Genomic DNA, 16,747 nt, shown 5'->3' with positions numbered 1-16,747 from the left:
AGCCTTGAAGTCAGTATCTCAAAAATTTTCATTCACAGCACTCAATTTTGATTTGACAGTTCCTTAATCAAAAAATTCAATGAAAAAAAAAAATCATAATTTTATGTCAGGTCAACTACATCTCGGGAAGTGCAACACGTTCTACCAAATCGAATGATGGAAATGGCACAGTCTCATTCATTGTGGTAGCATAAAATAAAAAAATTGCATTCTCATGACATTCTCAAATCGATTTTAGGAAAGGAAATAAAAAAATGTAAATTGGATGCCAGTTCTTCTTTATTGTCTATACAGTTAAGCTGGATATATATTATATGTATGGCATAGAAAAGACAAAGTTATATCTGCAGACTGCATGAAGATTAGTTTTTTTTTTGTATATTTCGAATACTTAATCGGAATATAATGAAATAAATTGCAGGAGATTGGAAAATTATTGAAGTGCGAAAATCCCTTAAAATTTAGCTTGCTTCCATTGCATGATGAAGCAATCATTTCATATAGGAAACGAAATTCTCGTATGAGTAACTAAGGTAACTGGCAATATGTGTATGAGTGTGGAGATAAGGAAGACTTTCACATCCATTTCCATCATATTTCATGCTTTTCACAGGTGAAAGATGAATATTCATTGAGTTTTAAAATTGCCTGCTGGGAAATTCCTTTATAGGATATACGTTTTGCCATAAAAGCAATCCACTTGTGTGCCTACACTTTAAGTCTCTCTTTTTTTTTTAAATTTGTGACACATTTTTAATGTAAGCTACAAAGGAACTTGACATGATTCCATTAATAACAACAAACACTCATTTATGATATCTTTTTAGCGCCTAATATGCACTTTATTCGGCTGGGTGAGGAACGAGATCTCGGCAACCATAAATCGTAGAAAGCTCTAGATTGAAGCAGAGCTCGAAGTCGATATGGTTGAAGTCGACTCGAGTCGACTCGACTCGACTCGACTTAAAAACACTCGACTTCAAGTCGACTCGAGTCGATTCGGTTTTTTTTGGAGGCGACTCAAGTCGACTCGAGTCGAGTGTTTTTTTTCAAGTCGACTCGACGTCGACTCCGAGTCGACTTCAAGTTGCCAAGAAAAATTATTTTTGAATAATGAAACTCATTGCTGATTGCGCTTGTGAAGTATATATTTACATATAAAAATATTGCAAAATCTACTTTTTTTCAAATTTTTAATTCTTTTTTGATTTTTTATGCAAGATACTTACAAAAAATAAATGAAATAGGAATTTCTCCAGCTTTTTACAGAAATTTTTTTTTAAAGAAAGTGTATAAATCTATTAACTTATTTATTATTTGTTATTTTTATTACAATGTTTTAAAATTAAAGAAGATAATCAATTAGTGACTATTAGTTATTTATTTTTTTAAAGTTTCTTGCATGAAAAATCAAAAAAGAATAAATAAAGATGAAAAAAGTAGAATTTGCAATATTTTTATATGTAAATTTATACCTCACAAGCGTAATCAGCAATGAGTTTCATTAAGAAAAAATTATTTTTCTTGGCGGCTTGAAGTCGACTCGAAGTCGACTTCGAGTCGACTTGAGAAAAAACACTCGACTCGAGTCGACTCGAAGTCGACTAAAAAAAATGAACTCGACTTGAGTCGACTCGAAGTCGAGTTGTTTTTTTCTCGTCGACTCGAGTCGACTCGACTCGACTTCGAGCTCTGGATTGAAGCATTGGGTCCGTGTTATCGAGTTATTCCGGTATCAATTGGTTTGGAAGTCCAAATCCATCTTAACGAACGTTAATTAATGATTTTCCATTTCATAAGCAGCATTCAAAGCGTTGCTTTAATTTTTTTAAATTCTTAACAGCCGTTAGAAAATTCAAATTCTTAAAATCCGTTAAATGAACAATCTTTTATTATTGATTATTAACAAATTACTCATGACTAGAACAAAAATGCGCTGAAGTTGCTCGATAAGGTCGAGTACTTTTACAATTTTTTACACTCAAGCTCAAAGAAGCATACACAATATAATGACGAATGATTTTTCATCTTCTAAAAGAGATTAGTTTGTATTGTAGCTGGTTGAAAAAGAAGTTTTAAGGGATTTTTGTACGTAAACATCAATAGATGAATTGTATTGACATTGATTAAGCATTAAAATCACACATTAAGCAGAAACTAGATTGTCTGGAACTTTAGGAGCTTAGTAACCAAAAATAGACACTAAGCATACCTAAATGAGCGTTCTCTTAATTTTGTGAACATATTCATGAGCATTAGGGGTGTCGATTATTTGGGTTTTCAGGATTTGTACAAATCCCAAATACCCAAATCCTAGGACCCCAAGTACTTGCACAAATCCCAAATCCTCAATAATAACAAAATATCATTATAAATAATTGCGTTTTCTGAGGTTTTAGGCCTACGCATCCAGATGCAAGTCAAATTTTAACCAAATATTGTTATATATCATTTTAAATCATGTTTAAATTCCTTAAAACTGCTATTTTTCACCTTAATTTTCATGAACATGTGAACCTTTTTCTTAATTTTTTTGGAAAGTTAAAAATAGCAATTTTTAGTCAGAATTAAAAATGTAAAAAATCCTGAAAAATTATAGCTTTTTACCTTAAATTTCCTATATCGGAGTGAAAATTCATAGAAAATTGTAAGATTTTGCCTCAATTTTCCTACAATAAATTGAAAGAGTCTCGTTAATGGAATTTTCACCATGATTATCTTAAAATTAACCAAAACAAATTTTCATATATAATAAGAATTCACTTGGATGCATTTCCAACTACGAGTCAGCAAAAAAATGCCCATCAGCAGCCCTAGATTTTTCTAACCAAATATTTATGAAAATATTGATGAACAATGAAGTTTTGAAAAACTAAAAAAATGATAATATGAAGAAATATAATAATATAGGAAAAATTCTATTTTATAAAGATTTGTACAAGTACTTGGGTTGAAAACCCAAGTATTTGGGGTACCCCAAATCCTTACAAAATACCCCAAATCCCAAATACTTGGGATTTGTAATCGACACCCCTAATGAGCATGCTCTTAGTCTGTTCGGGAACAATATCTCCTTAATAACTTAGTACTATTAAAGTTCTAAAGAAATATCAATGTAAGTAAATAAGAGCACTTGACAAGTATCTAAAAGGGCACGGGTTCGAGTCAAACTAGGGATATGGCTATGTTGGAGTGTATCTATACACTCCATATACACTCCCCATAACCATATTCCTAGTGTTATTCTAACCCGCACCCTCTTGATTACATGTCAAGTGTTCTTCCTTAATTACATCGCTAACTGGGATTGTTTAAAAACGTGACGATTTCTATTCAGCGTTCATTGCAGGACACTTTGGGACACCTTTTACTTATTTGACGAATTTTCTGTCACATCCTCCTTCCACCTTGTTACAAAGCTTCCATACATTATTAGTGCACGATCCCTAATCTATTGTATTAGACACGTCTCCAGACTCTGAATTTCATTATGCTTGTCACACTAGCGACTGTCATCTGCTGCTCGGATGTTTCAGTTCCTTTATTTTACCTAAATCCAGTTGCCTGTCCAGATGATTCATTGTACCCCTTTATTCGTTCGAATAGCTACTCCTGCTTTCAGTCATCGTTAACATCCAGCACTTATCCTTTTTTAACCCCTTCATAAAATTTCTATTAAGGAACAGAGGAATGAAAGATCAATGAAAATGTTTTTTTTTATGAAGCATAAATTTTATTCCATCCGCAATTCATGAAAAACTTTTCTTAACAAAATTTAAAGCGTCAAGCATTTCCTTTCCTAATTAATGACTTTATTTCAATTTGGTGCTTATGTTGCATGTGCTCAAAATGAATGAAAGACTTTAATGATGAACTTTATTGACTTATTTCGTCCATTAACTTCTTAATTTTATGTGGCAATAACTCAGCCATACTTTGTGTAACGCCTTTTTCGCCTTTCATTCTTTCGGCGACTTCCTTATGCTTGTCACAATAGTTAAGGAAGGTTTTATAGTTTAAAAGGCTGCTTTGAGTATTTTCAAGTTGCATCTTCTTGTCAGGCGTGATAATTTTATAGAACAATCGTCCGAGATTAAAATGTGCACAGGCAATAGCTTGAAATTCATCAATATCCAGCGATTCTGGAATCTCATTCGTTTTCTTATCCTTATAAGTGTCGATAAACTCCTGAAACTTTTCAATTGCTTTATGACACAGCTTGTTGATTTTGCTCAAAACTTGTGGCTGAACTTCCTCATATTTAAGTTTGTCGCACTTTATGTCCAGCATATCAGAGTACGTCAATCCAAGCTCAAACATTAATTCTCTGAAGGAAATTTAAAGACATTAGTAAAGGAATTAAGGTAATAAATATTAAAATGTCAAGCCTTACCTGCAGATATTAAGATAATATGTAGGATTAAGTTCCTTCTGTACAGCTTCAAGTTGATCTGCTCTCCGCTTATGTAATTTAGCTTGATTTGCTGTATCATCATCAAAAAATGCTAAATGCTTAAAAAGACTTGCATAATCCTGAATTATTCGTGCATACTGCGATGCCTCAGTTTCAAGAGAATAATATTCTTTAGCCTTATTAAGATAAGATTGTGCTTCGAGAAAGACATGCTTAGCATCATCATACGTCAGCACAAATTGATCTGTGACTTGTTGCTCAAATACACCTAAATCTAATGGAAACCGTTCGCAGTGTGTATTAATTTTATATTTAGCTGCATCTGTGTCTGTTGTCTCGTCTTCTTGAAGTAAACGCTCAATGGATGTCTTGATGATGTACATGCAATATTTAGCAAAACATAAATCGACATCTGCAGTTCTGTGTTTGATATTTTCGACTGCCGCTGCTCGTTGATCTTCTGTCAGTTCACAAGTTTCGATATCGGCAGATAAATTTGATAGCATGTAGCTGGAAGCAGCTAGTAAATGTCTGGATTGTTTGAGCATATTCTTGGTAAAATAATATTGTGATAATGTTGCAGAATTTAATGCCCATTCAACTGGCTCATAATCTTTTAGTTCCAATTGCCTGTTTAATGTTAAATGACAATACTTTGCAGATGTATCCAAGTCACCAAGCTGTCCAAATACTTGAGCGAGATAAAAATAAGTTAATGTACATGTTTTCTCCAAGCTCTCTTGTCCTTTTCCCTTTTCAATCTCATCGGATGTACCAAATACATCAAAAATTGTTAATGGCTGGATCTTGGACATTTCCCTAAAATGATTTGCTGTTCCTTCACTTTTTAACAAGTATACTTTTGATTTCTCAACATCTTGGAGCTTTGACCATAAAATACCAAGTTGATTTAGGACATCCACATAGCATACAATAATTTTCAAGCTGTCCTTGTCAGATTCCAGCAATTCAATTGTTCTTAGAAAATATTTTTCTGCCAATGTTGTCTCGTCTACAAACATGCTTATTTTGCCAATATCTTTCATCACATATCCTAAAATAGCATTAATAGTCAACCTGTCATCGTCATCATCCTTAAAACTGTCGGCAACATTTATTAAATTTTGCTCTAATTCACAGAGAATTTCTCGTGCACGATAATGATTTTTATAAGGCTCCAAAGTCTCAGTCTTGGCATCCTCGATAAGCTTTTGTGCTTCTTCAAACTTTTCTTTGAAATCACTTAACTTTTCCTTTAAAATAGTCATTTTTAAATAATTTTTAATTTTTCTCTGACCGAAAATCAATGTAAACAATCAGTAATATAATTTACGTCGTTGGTCTCTTTGTTACTTAGTGAATTCACTTTAATCTTTGCAACTTTTTAATATAACTAACAATTTAGGTATCACTAAGATCAACGTCAATGTCTGCTTTGATATTTTCATTTATGAAACATTTTTTATTATGATTTAATGTTTTTATTCGACAAACTTGACGGGTGTGTTGAAGTTTGTTATAAAACTTTCTCAAAGAAGACTTTGGTGAATTCAAATTTAGAAAAGTCGTTAGATAAATTCAAAAAGGCGGTTAAGTTGTTATAAAAATATAAAAGTTTATTATCATTTGTTCGTTAATTTCGTGTAAAAATAGATGAGTACATGTGATTAAAAATACATTGCATAACCAGTACAGGCATGCATCGAGAGATAAAGAATTTGTCATAATGCTATTTATAGGTCCTTGATATCACTAAAATTGCATGCGGTTTTTATGGCTACATCCAAAAATTCTTTTTTACAGGCACAAACACACTTTAGAAGTGCAATGACATCTGCTTCTGAATCATGACTGTTTTCTGGATGTACACCAAAAAATCGCTTGTAAATTTTACGAAGTGTGTAATATCCTTTTGGGAAGATCTTTTTGCCATTTTTCGGGGAAGTTTTCGGCTGTTCACTTGTTCCTGGAAAAAGTTCACGACGTGCTGCACTTGATGGACGTTTTTTGTTGGCACTTGATCCTGGATGTTTTGATGGTGCATTTTTCTCCTCAACCTTTACAGGCTTAGTAGGTGTTGTCTCGTTTTGACGTTGCCTTGCTTGGATGTCATCATCAGGCTCAGATTTGACATCTTGAGGGACATTTCTAATGAATTCCGTCTCTAACTGAGTTATTGTCAATAAATTCTCATCCGAATCATAATTCTTTAATAAATTCTCGACTTCCAGGATTTCGGCATCCATCATTAAAACTTGTTGCGTTTGGATCCGTTCCCATGATGTCATTTTATATCCATTAATTAAAGTTCTTGAATTTTGTTCGTAAATTTCATCAATCTTCCTGAATATAATTAGTGAATCACAGCAAATAAGTGATTCATGCAACGGCTTGTTAAGTAACTTACAGTGACTTTTGAGAATTGGATAATCAAATTTATTTCCATTGTGTGCAACTAAACAAACTGGCTGTTGGAGATGTGCGAGGAAATTATTAACAAGATCCACTGTATTTTCGTCAAACTTCTTTTCGTTCTGCAATAGCTCATTCGATAATCCAGTAATTTCCGTACAATCCAGTTTAATCAATTTTCGAGGATTGAGACATAATGACAGCTTATGAAGAACTCTTGGAATGGCTTCCTTGTCCTTTAATTCCATTATATGCTCTACTGAACATGCTGTGATGCTTATTTGTGTGATTTTTGTTCGGTTGTATTCAATTGATGGCAATCCGGTCGTTTCGAGATCAATAAATGCGAATGTTTTGAAAGACGATGCTGTGGATGTGACTTGTTCGTTCTGCATCTTAAGACTTTATAACTTTAAGTACTCTAAATTGTCACTTTATATGCATTACATTGCAAAATTGTGAAATATATAAAAATTGTATATTTATTAAAACGGAATGGTTTTCATAGTTTACTTTGATCTTATTTGTTCGAATGTTGTATGTTTGACATATCACAAATGTCTTAATCTACATAATATGCTTAAAATTACATTTAAAATTATTTTGTTCTCTTTGTTATCAAATATTGCGTTTGTTATTATTCAGATTGTTAGTAATTTGTTGCTATAAAACAGTGGTAGGTAAACAGCATTAAAGTCCATATTCACACAGAGAAAGTGTAGATTAATTAAATTTTTGTTGGGCAGCATGTACTTTTAAATAACGGACATTATTTAAATTTTTGAACTCAACTTAAATAATTTTGAACTTAAAATTTGAATTTTCAAAAATCGTTAGTAACAAATTTGAAACTTGCTTAATAATAAAACACTTTGTTCCACCTTATGAAACCTTAAATAAAGTATACAGCAAAGGAGCAGGTGTGAATAAATTTAAACAAACTTTGTCATGTAAAAATCAGCCAAGCATTCAGTAACCGCCAATAAAGTTTTAAATACTGTTGTTTATAAGAATTTTGCGAAAAACAAATTTTCTCAATATCAATTATTAATTAAATTTAGAAGCAAGAGGACATATAAAATGAGTTTAAGTAATAGAAAGTCACCATCAAGTGACCCGAACTTGATTCCACGTGTAAAACAGGTAGATAAAAGTGAATTAATAGTGAAATTTTAAGTTTTCCGATTCTTCATAGAAATCAATTCGAGGTTAAATAAATTTTTCAATTATCGATTTTTAAAATCCTCCATTTTCCGTTTACAGTATTTAGAGGAAAATGTTCACAAGACATACGTTGATGTTGAAGAAATGACACAGTCATTAATGAATCGATATCAGGAATATTCGAGACGTAAAATGATTCCATTTCGAATAATGGTAGAACATGGTAAGTAAACTATTAGCGTCTATAATAAACATCATAAATCAACACTAATAAACTATATTTACAGCATATAAGACAGTTTTACATTCATATGGACTTGATAGCAATCCTGGATCTGATGTTGACGATATGGGATCAGATTTAGAAGTAATGGATGTAAGTTGAGACATAAATAAATTTATTATCAAATTAATGCATTCGTTTGCATTTTAATAGGACGCTAATAATGGAAATCATTTGAATAATGCATTAAATTCACTTTACATGAAGAAGACAAATAATCCAGTTGTGACATCATCAGATCCAAAGCCAATAAGTATCGATATAAGCAGTGACGAGGAAGATGGTGAAAATAGCAAACAAAAATCATCAGGATCAAATGTTGATAAAGTAACAGTAACTAGAATAGCAGCAAATGGCTCAAAGACTGCATCATCGACTGAAGAATTACAAAATATAATTAAATCAACATCACGTCCAGGTCCTGCATCACAAAAAAAGCGTCGTCTTAATGCAATTGAAGAATTAGAGAAGCAAACAGCAACACCATCCTCGTCAACAACACCAGTACAACAATCAACAACACAACAGGCTCCAACAACACAACAAAGTTTGCCATCACAACAATCTTCAGGACCAAAACCAAAGAAATTCAGAAAGGAAGTTTTTGCCAAAAAATCCTTAGTGACATTTGACAATATTGGCGGAATGGATAAAGCATTGAAGGAACTTTGTGAATTAGTAATGCACATTAAACATCCAGAAATGTATCGACATATTGGATTGCCACCGCCGCGAGGTTTCTTACTACATGGACCGCCAGGAAGTGGCAAAACATTGCTAGCACATGCAATTGCTGGTCAACTTGATGTTCTATTTGTCGAAGTTCCAGCCACTGAATTAATTGCTGGCGTTTCAGGTGAATCGGAAGAAAGAATTCGTGAAATTTTCGAACAAGCTGCTTCATTTGCACCCTGCGTCCTCTTTATCGATGAAATTGATGCAATTTCTTCAAATCGTCAAAATGCTCAAAAAGACATGGAACGACGAATTGTTGCACAGCTAATTTCATCGCTTGACAATTTATCAAAATTGAAATTTGGTGATCAAGTTCTTGTTATTGGAGCTACAAATCGTCCAGATTCATTAGATCCAGCATTAAGACGAGTTGGACGCTTTGATCATGAGGTTTCGTTAGGCATTCCAGATCGTAAGGCACGCAGTGAAATATTAAAAGTCATATCAGGAAGCTTAAAATTGGAACGTCCATTTGATTATGATGAAATTGCACTTTTAACGCCGGGATATGTTGGAGCTGATTTATTAGCATTAGCAACACGAGCTGCATCAACTGCCATTAAACGAGCAATTACAAAACGTGAGGAACAAATATTATTGGATGAAATAGCCAATAAAAAGGAAGCAGAAAAAGAAACTGAGGAACTTGTAGTGGAACCGATTGTAAATCTTGACGATGATTTATTAATGGAAGTTGATAATGAGGTCGATAAGACTGAGGAGAAAACACCAAGTGATGAGAATAAGGCAGACGATACTAATGAGGCAAAGAAAGATGAGGAAAAGTCAACAGAAGATAAACCAGCAGAGGAACCGCCAAAAGAAACAGAATCAAACCTGCCAGAATCAACTTCAGAAGATGTTCCGACTGAAACTATGGAAACAGTCGAATCTTCAGTTAGCACTGACGAAAAACCAACAGAAACAGAGAAAATGGAAACAGCACCAACATCGACAGAGGAAGTTCCATTTATTATGCCTGAATTCACACTCGATCATATGATTAAATGGCTACAAAATGATGTTCAACCAATTAGTGATGAAGATCTTGAAAAGCTTGCAATTTCACGTGATGATTTTCTTGATGCACTTAAGCATGTCCAACCTTCAGCTAAACGAGAAGGCTTTATCACAGTTCCTGATGTTACATGGGATAACATTGGTTCCTTAAAAGACATTCGTAGTGAACTTCAACTTGCTATCCTGGCACCGGTAAAATTCCCTGAAAAATTACAACAATTAGGACTTGAATCGCCATCAGGTGTTTTGCTCTGTGGACCTCCAGGTATGTTAATTAACTTTTATGTCATCAAAAAGTCGTTAAATTTTATTTTGAATTATGTTCGAAATTTGAATTTAAAAAAGTCGTTGAAATGTTATAAATTTTGTTTTTTGTTTTTCGTAGGTTGCGGTAAGACACTCCTCGCAAAGGCTGTTGCCAATGAGGCTGGCATTAACTTTATCTCAGTAAAAGGACCAGAATTGTTGAATATGGTAAATTATTGAATATATTTAATTAAAACAACATTAAGCTATAATTTCTCAATTCATCTTACAGTATGTTGGTGAGAGTGAACGTGCAGTGCGTCAATGTTTCCATCGAGCTAGAAATTCAGCACCATGTGTAATATTCTTCGATGAATTTGATTCACTCTGCCCTAAACGATCAGATTCAGGCGATAATAATTCAAGTCAACGAGTTGTTAATCAACTTTTAACAGAAATGGACGGAGTTGAAGACCGTAAAGGTGTATTTTTAATGGCAGCAACAAATCGTCCAGATATTATTGATCCAGCTGTTTTACGTCCTGGACGTTTAGATAAAATTCTCTATGTTGGATTGCCAGAAACAGAAGATCGTATTGATATTCTTAAAGCTTTAACAAGAGTTAAGCCACCATTAGCTGACGATGTTGATCTTGTTAACATTTCATGCATGACTGAAGGATTTACTGGAGCTGATCTCGATGGACTTATTCGACAGGCATCATTGCAAACACTGCAAGAATCAATTGATGCTAATGGAAGTATAAAAGATATAAAAGTCCATAATCGTCATTTTGTCGATGCTCTGAAGAAATTAAAGCCTTCTGTTAATGAACATGTAAGTATTCGAATTTGAATTTTTCAAATCCGTTATATTTTAAATTTTAAAACACCGTTAAATTAATTCCAAATTATTTTTAATCTTACAGGAACGTAAAAACTATGAAAAACTCAAGGAAAAATATGGAATATCGTAAAACCATAACAAAAACTAACTATTAAATCAATAATAACAATCATACAGAGATGATGTGAATTTAGGATGAGCAGGAATGAAGCCATCTTTTACTTTTTAAGGACAAATTAAATATATGTTGATTTCCAAATAATTATAATACTGATAACGAAAGTACACAAAAAAATAATTAATTTTTAAATATCACTATACAAAAAAATGATGAAACATGGTATAGAGCAAGATGCATACACATACTTAGTTTAAATTCCTTTCCATTATTTTAATTACAATAGAATGATTATGTTTTTCACTGTTTATACTGATTATAAAAAAGATATAATTAAGGAACAAGATTAAGAATGATAATAAAGAGAAATCTCAAGATTAAGAAGATGCAAACATAAAGTTCAAGATTCGTTTTGTGGGATTCGGTTCAAGATCGTCGGATAATGTGAGTGATTCTTATGATTTAATTAAGTTATTTTAATAACAAAAAGGAATTACTGTCCAGCAAGGCTTATTTCACGGAATAGTGTTGTAGCTGGGGTGTGACAGAAGCTTGCTAAACTGCTCTTGGTTGGAATCCAAAAGGGAAAAATCGTCATGGTGCTCCAAGAGCAACATGGCGTAGGACGGTAATGAAGGAATGTCAGTTAGATGTCAAAACTGAGAATTTGTACAAGCTTTGAGATTCGACCAGCAATAGAGTCAAACGGAAGGCCTTTCAAAGCAACCTAGGATCCAAGTTGGAGCATGGTTCCAGTTAGTAAGTAAGGCTTATAGTTAGACTATCCTTTATTTTCAATCTTATTTAAAGCAATTTTATTTAAAATTTATTCAGTGAAAATACGCTCTTAATTTGAAGACCTGTGGTCTTTTCGTTACTGATTCCTTCAGCTTTTTGTGACTTCTTTTTGATCGTTTCAATTTCCTTTACAAGTTCTGTTGCACTTGCCATTTTTGATTCAACTTTTTTCAGTGCTGAACCTAATTTTGCTTCTGAAGCTTTTTTTACTGGCTGTGGATCTTTGTTCGGTGATGGAGTTTTGGTTTTTGTCGATGGATAGACTTTAAAGTTGCCACCTAAGTCACCAACGTTCTTTTCATTTTTTAATATGTCTGGATTGATTTTTGGTGTTTCAATGATTCTGTGATCAACTTGTTGAGTTAGGAATTTTAAGCATGTCGACTCGATTGATGCTGGATTGACCTGAGAAAAGAGAATCAAATATTGAGTTAATTAAGTCACAAATCGTCTTAAGTTACTTACCTCATCAGCTTTATCATTAGATCTCTCACAATAAATCGGTGGCTTTGATGGATGGCAATTCCCAATATGATTAATAATGTTGTCAAAATTATTAGATCCAAAGACACAAAATACACATTGATAGAGTCCTAGATTATGACAGTTGATAAAATGAGTGTGGATATTGCTTAAATCAGAAACTTTTGAACATTTTGTGCATTTTGTTTTTATGTTCGGTCCATGAGTTTGCATATGTGCTGACAATTTCGGGAATAGATAAAATTTGGCATTGCATTTGACGCAGCTTAATGGTGGAACGCATTTTAATCGTGATTTCTTAACTGTTGCCAATTCCTGTTCATAATCTCGATTTTTATCGCATGATAGCTCGTAAACTGATTTTGGTTTCATTGCATGATAAATACGTTGATGATTAATGACATTAAGACTTACACAGCTGCGATAAAAGCAGTATTTGCATTGATATTTATCAAAACAGTGTTCACTGTCAATATGATCAACTAGTGCAGTAACTTGATCTTTTTCATTAAAGATAAGAAAGTCGCAATAAGAGCAATTCAGGTAGTCACGATCACCTGTCTGATGAGTCTCATGGAATCTCAAGTGAGCATTAAAAATATCCCGATCAGAAGTGTAAAATGAGCATTTTGATGACATGCACTTGTATGTTGAAATGATAGCACCTACATTATTAAGGAACCTTGTAGTAGGCATTAAGTATTTCTTGACTTTTCGTTTCAACCATGGACGAAGCAAATCAGCACTACTCATATCTTTTTGACTATCTGTAGATTTTTGCCTTTGAATTATTAATTTCTGCTCTGCATTGGGAGTTTGTGGTTTTGCACTAGCTGGCTGTAACTTTTGGGCAGATCCATTTGGTTGTTTTAATTTGACAACAAGTGGACTGGATTCTTTATCTTGTGGTGGCTTGACAATTATATGCTTAATAATCTTTTGTTTACCATCAGGAGTATTTACAGAAATTTCTTGTTGCTTTATGCCTGGCTTTTTGCTTACAGTGTTAATTGATTTGTTAGTGTCTGATTGAACGTCTTTTTTATCTGTCGAAGTATCTTGCTGAGAAACAGCAGGTTTATTTGAATCTGCAAGACTGCTGGGTTTCTTAATCTCTATTTCAGGTGATTTTGGCGATAATGGAGTTCCTTTATATGGAATCAATTTAATTTTACCAATGTCTATTTTCTTCCCAACCAGAGCCAATTTCTCAATAGAGCTGTTTGCTTCTTTGTTTGCATTTTTCTTAGTTACATTTTCGGATTTTGCAAGTTTTGAATTTTCGTTTTCAACTTCCATCTTTTTTATAACCTCAGGTTCCGAATATTCTGTTATATCAGGTAAATCATCAGCATTTGAATCTTCTTTTAGCACGTGATTTTCTCTCATGTGCATCAACTCAAAAATTATTGAACGAGTTGAGTCAACATTACTATTACAAATGACACAGTGTCCCAACCATTTTACTGCTAGATGCTCATTTTCAATGTGGTCAACGAAAGCAGGATTATCCATGGTTTGGAACTTACAGTTTTGAACTAAGCATTTGAAAATGAAACCTGTTTTGCAAGCAATATATGACATATTTTGAACTTTTTTGATTATTATAGGATGTTGCTTTATTGCTGGTTTCTGATCTTCTTCTTTAACTGTAGAATGGACTTCATCTTTTTTAATGGAAACAGATTCCATTTTTGCAGAGATATCTTTCTTTTTGTCAACATTCTCGTCAATTTGCAAAATTTCTTCTTCACAAGCTGAATCCATTTTTTCATCAAACTCAGATTCATCCAAATCCTCCCATTCATCGTCATCAACCTTGCTATTTTTCTTAATTGAAGCACCTTTAGTAAGTAATGTTGCTCTGCTTTTCTTTTTCAAAACTTCTTTCTTTTGATGTTTCTGGATCTTTTTGCGAAGTTTATCCATAGATGATTTTTTGATTTCCAAATTATTTGATTGATCCTCTTTTTGGACAAGCTTTGGAGGATCATTTTGTTTTGGAACTTGCTGTATAAGTTTGGGTAGTTCTGTTAAAAATTTAGTAACTTTTGGTTTTTTTTTAACAATATTTGAAGCATCCAATGATTTAGGTATTTCTGGAGATGACTTTGATAGTTGAATTTGCTTGTTAGTTTCTTGAGAAGCTTTATTTACTTTTGCTTCAATAATTAAAGGAGCAGATTTTGTAGCTCCAACTGATTTAGGTTCATTCTGTTTATGTTCCACAGATTCGATAGATCTCTTAGGTTTTAATGTTATAATTTTTTCTTCAATAAAGGTTGGAGCCTTTGCCGTCACTGGTTTTTTAATATCGATAGATTTGCGATTTTGTTTAACATGTTCTGCAACCTCTTTTACTTTACGTTTTTCTGGAGATGGCTTTGAAATTTCTATTGACTTGCTTTTTACTTCAATTAGCTCAAGAGACTTATTCGCAATTTTTGCAACCGAATTTATTGTCGGAACTAAAGTTTCTATTAGTTCGCTAGCTTCTGCAATCTTCTCATCATTTTCAGTCAATTTTAAAGTATTTTTTATTTTTCTTGCATTTCCTAATGATCTGCGATTTCCAGTTGCAACTTTGGAATTTTTTGGAGCTTCTAAACTCTTTCGTACAATAATTGAACTTGATTTTGCATCTTCCTGCGTTCCAATAGAATCATCTTTTGAAGTTTTCTTTTCATTGTCAGATTCAGACTTCTTTTTCTTCAAATTTAGAAAATCGTCACTTTTATCCAACAACATTTCAAGTGAATCACGATAAGATCTCTTCAGCGCAGATCTCCTTTTTGATGGAAGTGGTATTTCATCTTGAGAACATAAGAAAAATTTATTAAGAATTATTCAATTTGTAAATTGTTAAAAGCCAACCTTTTACAATGTTTTCATGCAATCTCCTTAATTCCTTCATTTGTTTTTTGACTTTCAAGTCATTAATTTCTGCCTTAATAGCAGCATTTTCAGTTTTTGGAACTGTCTCAACAGCAAGATTTTCTGTTTTTGTTGTTTCAATGACATTACTTTTGTCAATATTAGGCAAGCTTGTATACTAAATAATTAAGTATAATTAATACACAGTTACTAATTAAAATATTAGTTATCTTACCACGATTGTCTTCTTATATTGCTCCTTTAATTCCTTAGCCTTTTTAATGTTTATTTCAATCGTTTCAATTTGCTTTACCGTGAGTCTAGAAAGAAAACAAATTCGTAAGCGGGAGAAAAAAAAAATGTAAACATTTCATTCATACTTATTGCTTTCAATTAATTCCTTCATAATTTGCCATTTATGTCTAAATTCTACTGTTTTAACACTTTCTATCATTTCTACAATGAATGGCAAGTGTTGTTTTAGATGATCGTGATTCATTTTACGAGAAATAATGATGAGTTTTCCTTTTAAAGCACTGCTGTAATCCAAATGGACTGAAATATTCAAAGAATTTTAATATTTCACTCAAATATCTATTTATCAATATTAATTTGATTGTTCTTCAATTATTACCTCTTCTACAATATTTAATGATGCAATTAATTCAATTAGAATGAATAATAATTTCGTATTTACGTCAAAACTTTTAAAACAAACTTTTTTCTGAAGACTCAAAATGTTTCCAAATGGACAAAAAAATATTCAGTGGCATTTCGAAAGTTGTATTCGAAAGGAACATTTGAAACTTTTCGATGTGAGCTTTGTTATCTTTTTGCTTTTCATCGTGAAACAGATGTTATAATTGGTATTCATGAATGTTATTCAAAACATAACATTAATAACAAATGTTATTGGATAAAAATAAATTGTATGACCTTAGATGATGTAAATAAGAGGATATTTATGTTCTATAGATGAAATAAATGTTTATTTTTTTCTTTTAAACGCTTATTTACTTAATAAAGAAATTTATTAGAAATCTGTTCGTTTTAAAACAGTAAGTTCTAAGGGCGGCCAGTATTACTTTATAAAAAATAGTTATAACGTAATAAAATTCATAAAAAAAAGCTGTCGCAATGTAAAGGGTTTGAAGAAGTTTCTGTTAATCAGAGCTAGAAACCGCTTTTTCATACAAAATCCGAAGCATGTTCGAACTTTGCAGCCTTTGCTCTCGAAAAAGCGAACATAATTTATGATCTAACCTTAAGAATAAGATCTTTTCGCAATGTTCCAAGCACAGAAACGCATGACTTTCTTTTAAGAAATGAAAATACGTCTAGTTAAAAGGAGAG

General features: G+C 32.5%; 5 protein-coding genes across 6 annotated transcripts; 1 reads left to right on the top strand and 4 right to left on the bottom strand.

Moving 5' to 3' along the window:
- Nucleotides 1-3,760: 3,760 nt before the first annotated feature.
- LOC139092088 (KIF-binding protein-like) lies at nt 3,761-5,717 on the bottom strand. Its single transcript, XM_070642370.1, has 2 exons — nt 4,394-5,717; nt 3,761-4,327 (listed from the first exon to the last, which is right to left on the bottom strand). The coding sequence occupies exons 1-2, from the start codon at nt 5,680-5,682 to the stop codon at nt 3,877-3,879; spliced, it is 1,740 nt and encodes a 579-aa protein (XP_070498471.1). The 5' UTR covers nt 5,683-5,717; the 3' UTR covers nt 3,761-3,876.
- Nucleotides 5,718-6,004: 287 nt separating this feature from the next.
- Nucleotides 6,005-7,466, bottom strand: LOC139092087 (three-prime repair exonuclease 1-like). The gene has a single exon (XM_070642369.1). The coding sequence runs from the start codon at nt 7,219-7,221 to the stop codon at nt 6,148-6,150; it is 1,074 nt and encodes a 357-aa protein (XP_070498470.1). The 5' UTR covers nt 7,222-7,466; the 3' UTR covers nt 6,005-6,147.
- Nucleotides 7,467-7,831: 365 nt separating this feature from the next.
- LOC139092095 (nuclear valosin-containing protein-like) lies at nt 7,832-11,637 on the top strand. 2 transcript variants are annotated; one of them, XM_070642382.1, is made up of 7 exons: nt 7,832-7,969; nt 8,090-8,213; nt 8,278-8,366; nt 8,481-10,293; nt 10,414-10,502; nt 10,567-11,112; nt 11,204-11,637. In XM_070642382.1, the coding sequence occupies exons 1-7, from the start codon at nt 7,907-7,909 to the stop codon at nt 11,249-11,251; spliced, it is 2,772 nt and encodes a 923-aa protein (XP_070498483.1). In that variant the 5' UTR covers nt 7,832-7,906; the 3' UTR covers nt 11,252-11,637. The 2 variants fall into 2 exon arrangements, with proteins under 2 accessions (XP_070498483.1, XP_070498482.1); XM_070642381.1 differs by having other exon boundaries at nt 8,427-10,293.
- A 398-nt stretch (nt 11,638-12,035) lies between these two features.
- On the bottom strand, nt 12,036-14,154 carry LOC139092094 (zinc finger protein ZFAT-like). The gene is made up of 2 exons (XM_070642380.1): nt 12,503-14,154; nt 12,036-12,442 (listed from the first exon to the last, which is right to left on the bottom strand). Exons 1-2 carry the CDS (start codon nt 14,102-14,104, stop codon nt 12,059-12,061), a joined length of 1,986 nt encoding a protein of 661 aa, XP_070498481.1. The 5' UTR covers nt 14,105-14,154; the 3' UTR covers nt 12,036-12,058.
- LOC139092104 (uncharacterized) lies at nt 14,140-16,142 on the bottom strand. The gene is made up of 6 exons (XM_070642390.1): nt 16,029-16,142; nt 15,775-15,949; nt 15,630-15,714; nt 15,395-15,572; nt 14,243-15,333; nt 14,140-14,187 (listed from the first exon to the last, which is right to left on the bottom strand). The coding sequence occupies exons 2-6, from the start codon at nt 15,891-15,893 to the stop codon at nt 14,140-14,142; spliced, it is 1,521 nt and encodes a 506-aa protein (XP_070498491.1). The 5' UTR covers nt 15,894-15,949; nt 16,029-16,142.
- Between the last annotated feature and the right edge of the window lie 605 nt (nt 16,143-16,747).

Source organism: Chironomus tepperi, unplaced genomic scaffold, assembly GCF_022539635.2.
Source record: "Chironomus tepperi strain 1889 unplaced genomic scaffold, CSIRO-AGI_Ctep_v1 contig_293, whole genome shotgun sequence".
NCBI lineage: Eukaryota > Metazoa > Arthropoda > Insecta > Diptera > Chironomidae > Chironomus > Chironomus tepperi.
Note: the sequence above shows the minus strand (reverse complement) of the source record. Positions and strands in the feature narration are given on the sequence as shown.

Coding starts and splice junctions, on each gene's coding strand:
- LOC139092088 (XM_070642370.1), bottom strand. CDS start 5,682: ATGACTATTTTAAAGGAAAAGTTAAGTGATTTCAAAGAAAAGTTTGAA. Junction 4,328..4,393: donor TATTATCTTAATATCTGCAG/GTAAGGCTTGAC, acceptor AATTTCCTTCAG/AGAATTAATGTTTGAGCTTG.
- LOC139092087 (XM_070642369.1), bottom strand. CDS start 7,221: ATGCAGAACGAACAAGTCACATCCACAGCATCGTCTTTCAAAACATTC.
- LOC139092095 (XM_070642381.1), top strand. CDS start 7,907: ATGAGTTTAAGTAATAGAAAGTCACCATCAAGTGACCCGAACTTGATT. Junction 8,214..8,277: donor TCGAATAATGGTAGAACATG/GTAAGTAAACTA, acceptor CTATATTTACAG/CATATAAGACAGTTTTACAT. Junction 10,294..10,413: donor TTTGCTCTGTGGACCTCCAG/GTATGTTAATTA, acceptor TGTTTTTCGTAG/GTTGCGGTAAGACACTCCTC.
- LOC139092094 (XM_070642380.1), bottom strand. CDS start 14,104: ATGTCATATATTGCTTGCAAAACAGGTTTCATTTTCAAATGCTTAGTT. Junction 12,443..12,502: donor CTAATGATAAAGCTGATGAG/GTAAGTAACTTA, acceptor CTCTTTTCTCAG/GTCAATCCAGCATCAATCGA.
- LOC139092104 (XM_070642390.1), bottom strand. CDS start 15,893: ATGAATCACGATCATCTAAAACAACACTTGCCATTCATTGTAGAAATG. Junction 15,715..15,774: donor GAATTAATTGAAAGCAATAA/GTATGAATGAAA, acceptor TTTTCTTTCTAG/ACTCACGGTAAAGCAAATTG. Junction 15,334..15,394: donor GCATGAAAACATTGTAAAAG/GTTGGCTTTTAA, acceptor TATGTTCTCAAG/ATGAAATACCACTTCCATCA.